General features: G+C 39.7%; 1 protein-coding gene across 1 annotated transcript in view; it reads right to left on the bottom strand.

Annotated features, from left to right (window-relative positions):
• Positions 1-2,248: 2,248 nt before the first annotated feature.
• Positions 2,249-11,153, bottom strand: part of LOC135199369 (uncharacterized) — a 36,095-nt gene continuing 27,190 nt past the window's right edge. The window contains exon 8 of the mRNA XM_064227346.1: positions 2,249-10,099. Coding sequence (XP_064083416.1) covers positions 9,680-10,099 — 420 coding nt within the window. The 3' untranslated portion in view covers positions 2,249-9,679. The remainder of the gene's footprint in view (positions 10,100-11,153) is intronic.

The following is an 11,153-nucleotide window of genomic DNA, read 5'->3' as shown; positions in this document are numbered from 1 at the left end:
CTGAATAATGATAGTAATAATAATAATTCAACTCTTTGCCAAAAGAGGGACGATATGTTTAACCATTAGGAAAGAGCATCATTTTACATAATGAAGAACCACTTCCAAGAATTTCAATGGAAAAGTAGCCAGAAATGTATGGATATAGGAGCCTGTATTTTACTTACTATTTATGTCAGTTTTTTACTGGTATATGTATGTATGTATTTAATAATTGTGTTTTGTTATTTTACTGACAACCGCCCTCACTTCAGGTACGGACACAGATTCTAGACATCTAAGTAATTTTGAGGCATCTGGCAAGCCCGTAGGTACCCACGATGACACCTTACACATGAATGGAATTACTTTGTGTCTGAGAAGTTGCCGAGCAAGATTTTAAGAAGCTGGAGCTGCAAAGATCTTGTCTTGGAGCAGATGTCAACATAAGCTTTTCTTGGGAGGTGAGAGATGTCCAATGAGGGATGGCCGCTTGTTTTGTTTTGTTGATGGATGATACAACTGAAGATGTCGCAGCTTCTCCTTTGCCGATGCCTTAACCAACCAGTCTTCCAAGGTATCTCTTTTAGTCGGATCATGTTTTGGCATGCCCATGATGCTACCAGTGCCAGTTTTCTTGTGAGGACTTGAAGTGCTGTTGCCAGGCTAAGCAAAGACCTGTAAACTGGAAGACCATGCTTAATGACAACAAATATTAACCCACTGAAAACAGATGGGTGCATGTAAATAAGTATCCATCAGGCTCATTGATGCGAAATACCAAAGTCCCCTTTCTGACGAAGTGTTGCCCCAAAGCCATGGTGATCTGGAAGAAGGTCCGACATAAGAACGTACATATTCAACTACCTGATGTTGGTAAGGGAACGTTAACCACTTTGTCTAGCGGACCATAAAAAAGTGCAGTAAGAACCTGGCAAGCATGTTATCAAAGTACAAATCTTTTTATATTTTGTAATTGTGTTACCTTCAGCAAAGGCTGGTCCAGTCATTGAAATTTTATAACGAGGTAGTTGACTAGCAGCAGGTGTTAAGTGTAGTAACTCCCCATCACACACTTGACTGACAGCATCACCTATTCTTCGGCACCTCAGATGGATGTGCATCATTCACTGCACTCATCGTAGTGGTTTGTTGGATCTCTGCTAAGCATTTCTTGGTTTGAACAATCGACAACTTTGGCTTGTTTGTTTTGGGTTCCAGTTCTTACAGCAATGAGAATCGTGGTGCTTCACGATTCTCTCTGAACAATTGTTTCATAGTGCAACTGCAAGGTTTTCCTCCTGTTACACCTTTCAAACCTTATTACTGTCAATTTCCATGTTAGCACTGAATGGCCTCAGGTTCCAATGCTTGTCTTTCGGCCTAAATTTTATATTCTGTTTTATTCTGAGTACAAAGGATTGATTAGCATAGGTGCCTAGAGTATGAATGTGTGTGTGTGCAAGGTTCAAGTTGTCCTGTCTGAACCGGCTGGTGTCACATTTGCTGTCTGTGCCATTAACTGACATGCTCATGGCACTGAATCACGTACATAGATGATTTGCCAGCCTGTACTATTATATTACTGCTGTAACCAAAAGAATATTTTAAAGTCGTCCTATTGAAGGACCATTTATCAGTGAAGGGAGAGAGTTTAGATTAATTACCAAGGCAAAAATTGAACTTGGAAGGACAAAAAGCTTTGGCACTCTTCCTCACCCAACCTAGCTGATTTTCCTCACAACGCTAGACAGGCTGCTGGTGCTGCAAACAGTCTGTCATTTTCTGGAATCAGGTTGAACATTAGTGTATGCCTCTTGCTAGGAGTTTTATTTTGGCTACAACTCAAATGTAGAATAGTTTGCCTGGTGCAAGTGTGGAATCTTCCGATCTCCAGATGCTCAAGTAAGGAGCAAATTCATTCCTGCTCTCTGCTGCTCATGTCTCCTAACTGTCAGGTTTACTGGTTTTATTTTCTATTCCCTTGTGTTTGTTTATTTATCACTGTTTCCTATAACATATCTGTGTGTTGTGGGGGGTGAGGGCTGATTTCCTCTCTCAGCCCTCTTGGGTTGAGAAGGAAAAGGTGGTTGCCATGAACCACACACCCAGGTGGATTTTGTAGTACTACCAGAAGATTGCTAGGTCCAGGACCCATCCAAAGACCACAAACACAAGCTGTATACTATTAGTGAAAAGGTTATAGTGAAACAATAATTGTTCAGAACTTGGGGTCCCATTTTTTTGTGAAAGTACATGAAACCCTTAATCTGTTTTGTAACATATATTTTACAGTACTCTACAATAATTCTTTCTGCCCAAGTTAAGTAGCAAAGATATATATTTGTATAAAAGAATAAGTTGGCACATTTTTGCAATGTCTAAGTCATCTGGTGAAAGTTACAGCAATTTCAACACCTACATTATACATTTTATGCAGCAAATAAAATACAGTTTCACCTACATACACATTTCATAATTTATCACAGTACAGTAACTTGATTTGTTTAGGCAAAAGGTTAGGTCTAACAGAAAAATGATCTAGTAGTCTTTTTCATACAGTATGGATTATAGTCGGCATTCTTGATCTGGATTCTGGAAGGATATCTCAATACTTACGGCATCTTCAGACAAGATTGCAGCATTACAAATGCCTACTTCCTCCCTGTAGGGGGTAGTGCCATCAGTGTCCTCATGTGGTGCACTGTAGGCATTACTTAAGTGTCTTTCAGTATCCCTTCAGCCCCTATCTGCAACCACTTTCATTCCTTTTACTGTACCTCTATTCACGTTGTCTTTCTTCCATATAACTTCCCACCAACAATGTTTTCATAGTGCAACTGCGGGATTTTCTTCCCGTTATATCTTTCAAACCTTCTTAAGTGTCAATTTCCCCTTCAGCGCTGAATGACCTCATAGGTCCCAGTGCTATGTATTTGGCCTAAATTATATATTCCTATTTCAGATGCCTACTTCCCATAGTATTCTATCACATTCACTTGAATCCTGAGATGACGTTTGAAAATTTTCAGTCAGACTGCAATGGGATATAGGATTAATGAGTCAGCTTGTGATGGTAAAATCTATCAATTTGGGGTAGTGCTGTCAGTGCACCTCATGTGATACACTGTAGGCATTATTTAAGGGTCTTGCAGCATGTCCCTTCAGCCCCTACCTACAACCCCTTTCGTTCCTTTTCCTGTTTTTCCTTTCATATTCTCTTTCATCCATCCTACTTCCTTCAACTCTCTCCCAACAGTTGTTTCGTAATGCAACTGTGAGGTTTTCCTCTTGTTACACCTTTGAAACCATTTTACTTTCAATTTCCCTTTCACACTGAATAACCTCATAGGTGTCAGCGCTTTGTCTTGTGCCTAAATTTCTATTCCAATTCCATCTACCGAGCCATCTCTGGTCTTGGCCGCCGTTTCTCTGTCGCTGACTGTACGTTTATGCAGATCGAACATTACCCCCAGAGTCTACAGAATCCCTTTAGCTAAAAGAGGTCTTTACCCAACTTTCCCCTTTTCACATAGACCAGGGATTATGCATTCAAGAAGATATTAATATTTGGAGAGCTACAGTCTGTCCATATACTAAAAACCTTGACAGATACATATATATTTTGGCATTTTGAACTCCCCAAGTAATCCAGACCTAGAGTAACGAGTGTATAGATGTACAAATACAGAGGCACTATTGGTCGTAACACACTACAGTATACAGAGCTTGTTTAGGGTGTAATTTAAGTTTAAATGTACATATATAAAATGTTCTGTAGCTTCTGAATTTAGAAATAAAAATGGTCACTTAATAATCACAGAACAGATTTTTCACAATCATAGACAAATCAGTGGATTTTAACTGTTGAACTTTACATATATAAAATATTTTACATATATAAAATACTTTGCAGCTTCTAAATTTAAAACTAAAATTGTTCACTTAACTATGTAACAGGTTTTTAACAATTATTGACAAATTGATGAATTCGACACACATGCAATGTATGAATACTGGATTCAACGACCGTAAATAGATATGAAAATACAAGGCAGTCCCTGGGTTAGACTTACGAAGTTCCGAGGTTAAGGCGCTTTTCAATTATATTCATCAGAAATTATTTCCAGGGTTACGACGCCTACAACGCTAATCTGGCAGAAGAAATATGACACCAAAAATGCCAAATAGTCAATATTTGAAGGGTTTTTTTCATGAAAAATGCATTAAGAATGCAGTTTACATAGTTTTCAATGCACCCAAAGTATTAAAAGTAAGGTTTTCTTAGGATTTTTTATGATGTTCCACGACGATTTTCGGCTTACAACGAGTCTCAAGAATGGAACCCCCGTCGTAACCCAGGGACTGCCTGTATACTGTTGTTACATTGTACGACGTATTATGATCGCAGCACGTCTTCGGTGTTTTAATGTAAACACTGATGAGGAACACCTGAATGTCTTTGCTTTTTTATTTTACACAGAAATAGAGTTTACTGTTACAGGTAGTCCCTGGTTATCGGCGGACTCGTTTAATGGCGATCTGGTTTTATGATGCTCGTCTAGTGCCGTGCCATAACAGGCCGAGTTTCGGTTATCTGCGCCATAAGGTGCCGTTAATAGAGTTATGGCACCATAACAGACCTGACAGAGGCGCCATTAACCGACACTTGGCGCCATAAGTTGTATAAATCGCTGAGTTTCGGTTAACGGCGGTTTTTGCTCATCAGCACCCAGCAGAGAACTGTTTATCACGAGGTTGTGAATTTCTTATCTATCACTTTAAGCACCTTCGCCCTATAGTACTTTGGATGCGAAGCGTTGGTTGCACAGCCACATTGATTTCAGCTGGTTTCATTTTCAATTCTTGTTTCAGAGCAAAATTCCTGTGGGTGAGCCCAGTTGGAATCGAGTGATGCGACTCCCATGGCCTCATGGAACTACGGAAACCACCCTAATTACGAAACATTCAACTTGTAAACATTCAGAGATGCAAACAAATGGGATCGAAAATTATAACTGTTCCCTTTACCACCGGTAAGTTCAAATTTAGTTTTGAGTTTGTATTTCTGTACAAACAGTGCTGTATGTACAGTGTTCTGTGTTTTGGGGTGAGAAAACATACAGTACTGTACTGAATTTATCTCATACTGTACTTAAATAGGCTTGAAGAGTAGTTACCAACTTGTAAACAATTCAACATACAAACGGGCATCCAAAACAACTCATTTGTAAGTAGGGTGGTGTCTACTACTTGGTTGTTAACACTGACCCACTTCCTTCAGTACTAAGCCTCAGGTCAACAAAAAAATCCCTTTTTACGGGTTACCAAAGCATACAGCAGTGGTTTGTACGTACGATAAAAAAACGTCCCTGTTATCAAACAAACCACTGACATAACGTCCTCTGGTCCTGTGATGGTGAATTTTTCATGAGAGTTGACAACCTCTTAAGAGGAAATCTAAGATGTCCAGCACATGTATCATACATAATTAGCTACCAACTTGGGGTAAGCTTAGCACTGACAGGGTAACTGTTGGAAGCAGAGCCACCAGTTATCTATATGAGATCTCTAAGTAGGAGCAGGAAGAGGTATACTAAAGGTATTTCCAACACGACACAGAAGGTAGAAAGAGCTTATGTGCAAACCTCTTGACTTCAAATTAAAGAGAGTGAAAAGTCTCCTTTCTCTCTCAGTATTTTGACTGATTTATGGGGCGTCTTGGCGAGAGAAAACTCCTACCAGACGCGTCCCCTGGGTGGTAGCTGGAGGAACCCCTATGAAATACAACTCGCAGGGCTGCTCCAAAGATATCAAATAAAGGCAGGGACCAAATGACTAAATCACTGATATTATATTCAGTGATAGATTAGGATAGGCCTAGCAAGCCACTAACTGAAGCTTTTATCCCTCGAGAATCTCAAGGACCTGGCACCAAGACATGACGCTGGTCTTCCGAACCGACGTACTAGCGCTTTCGTAGCTTCTCAAAATTAACAACACGCCAACCCATTATAAACTCAGGAATTGACACCAGGCTACTAGCACCAACAGCGCAATAGGTAAAGGTTTCACAGCGGCACAGAATTCAGTTTCAGACACAAGGAGAAATGTTGCAAAAAGCATGTCAGCACAAAGTGTTCCCCTCACTTAAGAACAACCATATGTGAGCACAGCAGGAAGCATAAAGTATGAGCTAGGCTAGTAGAGTCAGGGTGATGTCCCAGCCTAATTGATAGGCTTGTGTTTTTTTTTCAGTTGGTACACAGCCAAAATACGAGATGTGCTGGAATACTTCATTTATGAAAGCGTAAGTTTGTTTACACAAGAAAAATGCAAATTACTTACTTGGTAATTTTTGTCACAGGACAAAGAAGCACCAGTAGGACAGTCAAGCCAAGCAAGTGGCTACAACATACTTCCAGTGTTCAGGTGGGACACAGAAGTACCTCATTACCTTTAGAAGCAGTTGAGTCTACAGTCAAGCAAGAAGAGAAACTTTCTTTCGCCAGTTTCTATGGTGATACTTAAACTGATAATCTATGTGGCCATGAACCTGTGGTTGCCAGGGTTAAAGTGAAGATGAATTGTATGGGTTTGTGTTTTCAACTCAATGCAGAGGACAAAAGGGTTGTCCCATCTACATCTCAATGCAGAGGACCAAAGGGCTGTCCCATCTACAGCATGGAATTTTTCTTTCGTGTTCTGGTTCTGGAAAATACTCACTTCTGAGAGGTCCAGCCTTATAAGAAATAACTACATAATGAAATAAAGTTGTATATATTTCCATTTACAGGAATAAATCCATTTGTCCAAAAAGAGGGAGGCTCTTCCTCAAACCACTGATAAAATCTTGACCCATTCTGCCAAGTACAGCCTGAGGATGGAAGGTTCTTACAGAGATTCAGTTGAAACTAACATCTTTGAGAGGAATATCTCTGAATGATGTAGAGAGTTTCGAGATTCCACAAAAATCAGCTGAGATATCAACAGGAAGGCTGTGTCCGTAATGGAAGCTGCTACCAGTAATGAAAATGCTCATGAAAAGGTGCATGGGTGTATGCCATTTCCCAAAAACTTTGTATATGTACTTGTTTTGGAGGGCAAACTTCAGCTGTCCTGTTCTCATTTCGTAGAGGAAAACTTAAGCTGTCATATTCTTGTTTCAGAAAGACAAACTTCAGCTGTCAGCACCTCAGTGGCGTGGTCAGCATGGTGTTGGGGTGCTACCTTAGTGGCCACGAGTTCGATTCTCTGGCATTCCACTGAGATGTGTATTTCTGGTGATAGAAGTTCACTCTTGACGTGGTTCAGAAGTCAAGCAAAGCCATTGGTCCCGTTGCTGAATAACCACTGGTTCTATGCAACGTAAAAATACCATACAAACAAACAAACTTCAGGTATCATATTCTTGTTTCAGAAAGGCAAACTTAAGCCGTCATATTCTTGTTTTGTAGGTGCAAACTTACAGTCATATTTTTGGTTCAGAGAACAATTTGTGGAAATGAGACAGCGCTGGGACTACCGCCATAACTGTGTGGGCCTGAGGGTGCAGAAACACATCAAAACTGGGTAAGATTGTAAAAAAATAAATAAATAAATAAATAAAAAAAATTGCAATTTCATTTGCTTTTGAGAATAATTTACGTGGCAAAATATACTAAAGTAGTACACTTTAATTTATGAATATAAAGTACACACTGTTTTTAATCTAAATTCTCAGTCACTGTTCTCCTCTCAGTAAATTTAAAGCTAGAAAAGGGGTTTAATGACATCATAACTCCACGGCCCTCTGTAAAACCTAGCCTGTGAGCGTCATGGCAACGTGGAGTGGCAAAAGTTTCAAAAGTACGGCTTCAAGAGGCAGTTTTTATAGTTGGCCTAACATTGAAGTTTGACCCTAAAAACCGTGTACTGCATTTTTCCCCTGTAAATTGTAGGGGCTGGAATATGTTTCCAAATGCTAAAATGTTTATCAACTTGAATGGCTGATATCAGAGCTGGCTAGTCGGTAGCTGACATCAAATCCATATTGTAGTAGCTAGAATGTCATTTGGAGTGTTTCTCAACTTGAATGGTGTCAGATATCAGGGCAAGTGAGTTGCTAGTCGACATCAAAACCAAAGTTAATAAAGCAATGAGGGTGGCAGAGGAGAGATGCCAGGTGTATAAAGTCTTCCGAAGACCAGTTTAAATCATCTTCCTTCACCAGATGGCAAGGCACAGGCAAAGGTTTTACCCAAAGGCTAAGGCAGTGGTTTGTTCGATATGAACGGTAACACCTCATTTTATCAGACCCTGGTTGCCTGGCTATGTGATAAGTAACAAAGACCCTGTGTTATATGTAGCTTGCACTTACATATTTTCTAGCTGTCATAGAGCCAACAGCAATTCCTCTTAATTCCTAACCTAAAGTAAGCTGTGCATTACACCTAACTTTCAACTTAAGAAATTTATTTTTTACCGTATCACATCAAAGATGATGGCATGGTTAAAAATAGCATCATTAGAGGCGGTAAGCACGTATAGCTGGTTCACTTAAGGTAGATTCTTGGATGAGTCGTATGCTTACGAGACGTTTGTTTGGCGGGCGCTGATTGGCTGGTACTGGGAGGTAGGCAGCTCCCAGCCAATCGGCGCCCGCCAAACAAACGTCTCGTAGATATAGGGCTCACCCAAGAATCTACCTTAAGTGAACCAGCTATAGTCATGTTGAGGTGTTACTGTAATGGCATTTTCATTAATGTTTGGTTATCTTAACTAGAATTTGCTTGGTGTTTGCTATGGAGAGTATAATGAATATTTACAATCTCCTGCTTCATTACTTGTACATATCAGAAAACGCAGTTTCCCAGTACCATTCAGGCTTCGCAACCACTGTCGTGCTTTTGTGAGCATAGTCTGCAAAACTATTGTCATTCAAAATATTTAACTGTACTTTTCTCGACTTTCTACTGAACGTCACTATCTTTCCTAAATCTCCTACTAAAGTTTTATTTTCCTGTTTTCTTTCTCTCTCAAAACTTGGCAAACTGGTTTCATTTATGTCCCTTCCAGCTAACCTGATACAGCAGCTGCTGCTGCTGCTGCTGCTGCTGCGGTAATAGTAACCATTTAGCTTACCTTCTTGAAGCATGCAGTCATTCCTTTGCCCTGCTTAACCTCGCATAGATATTCCTTTCCCCTGCTTAACCTCACATAGATATTCCTTTCCCCTACTTAACCTCACATATGTAGATATTCCTTTCCCCTGCTTAACCTTGCACAGATATTCCTTTCCCTTGCTTAAACTCACATAGATAAAAGTCCAACTAGCAAAGCATTAATTTTTTATTGACAGACGAAGTGTTTTTATTTATCGTTTCCCATTTTCGTACAAAAATAAAACTTCATAAGTCCTGTCTTATACAGTGAAATGACCCTCTCATAGTATGTCTAGTGTTTCAGACCTCGGCGAGGTAATGCAAAAACTGAGTTTAAATTCTTATAGAATTGCAATGATTACAAATTTATGTCTACCTTTAGATAATTATATAATCAACATGATTTATAAAAAACTTGACTACGTCAGTAAAATACTGTTTTTGAATAATTAAGGTAAATTAAGGCTATACTGTACTGTACCCCTAAATGCTCCGTATGACCTGCAGTAAAACAGTTTCTGAAACCTACAGCATCATCAAAGTAAAAGTAAACAATACTAAGAGGCCTTGGGAGTGGCTGTCAGTTCTTGGGTACTAGTCACCAAAGTTGGAGTCAGCTCTTGGGGTGTTGTTAACTCGTGTGCATTCTTCCAAGTTGGAGTCAGCTCTTGGGGTGTTGTCAACTCGTGTGCATTGTTCCGTTCCTTCTTCTTCTCCTCCTTCTTCTTACTACTCTCAGGCCTCTTCGGAGCACAGCAGAAGGTCAGGATCATCATGATGACAGCGATGCAGAAGACGGCGTAGTGGAAGAAGATGAGGTACACCCGATGCGTCCTCTGCGATTCTTTTTCTTCTGGCGTGAATAACGTCAAGGCTGCCACCGTGTTCTGCTGGTGGAAGAACCACGCCACCAGCATCACAGAGTTTTCGATAAACACCACGATGACATAAATGGCGTACGGGAACCACGGGGTGACCTGTGAACGAAATAAACTTGCTGAGAAATCCAGTTTAGTCTTTATCAATATTAGACCTTATAAATGCCACAGGTTAGCACTGAACTCCAAACAACTCAAACCATTTTCCTCAATAGCAAATAATGTAATCATGAATCTATGGTTGAGAGGTTTTTGAGCAATTATTATACAACCTGAACCCTACTCATATATAGATCTAACAAGCTCACAGGAGCCACTGACTTGAAATTAAAGTTTCCAAAGAATATTATGGCGTTTCTCTGAAAGGAGTAACAGAAGGTAATAGGAGATACAAAAAGAAGAGATCAGTTACTATTAAAAATAAAAAATAAATGGAAAATTATGAAATACAAGGAGGCTTGTATTAGGGTAGTAATGCATTTCCATCTTCGCTTGAACTTTCAAAAAGTTCCAATTTCAGGTGGTTCCAGTCCAACGGTGTGAAGAAATTTCTGCACCTCTTGACATACATATTACAACTACACATATAATGTAAGCACTGCAGATGCACTTCAGATAATAATTTGGGAAAATAAAGTGCTTTATCAAATGGATTATACAAATTAGGAATTATTAGACTAAGGAGGATACTTATGCACACATACAAACCTTTAAAGTGTTTGCTTTCAAACTATAATGTTCACAATACAACTGTTCCCTTCTTTCTTTCCTTCTTTAAATTTTCAACTGAAAACCCTAATGGACAGAGTTAACAGACTACAATGAACATACATTGGCTCCAAAGGGAAATCAGCCTGCAAAAATAGGGAATTTACAGGGAAAAGTTGATAGAATAGAATAGAAAACCAATATAAACGCCAGAAATTCAGGAGGCTTTAGCGGCAGAGAGCCGGAATAGATTTGCTCCTCACTTCAGTATATCTGGAGATCAGAGGCTTCCACAACTGCACTGGGCAAACTATCCTACATTTGAGTTGTAGCCAAGACAAAACTCTCTGCAAATGGAGTATAAAGGTGCGTCCGCACGGTCGAACAATGTCCGACAGACACACATTGTTGCCAAATAACAATTGTATGCCAGTCTTTCCCTTGT

This window comes from Macrobrachium nipponense, chromosome 25 (assembly GCF_015104395.2).
Source record: "Macrobrachium nipponense isolate FS-2020 chromosome 25, ASM1510439v2, whole genome shotgun sequence".
NCBI classification, from domain to species: Eukaryota; Metazoa; Arthropoda; class Malacostraca; order Decapoda; family Palaemonidae; genus Macrobrachium; species Macrobrachium nipponense.
Note: the sequence above shows the minus strand (reverse complement) of the source record. Positions and strands in the feature narration are given on the sequence as shown.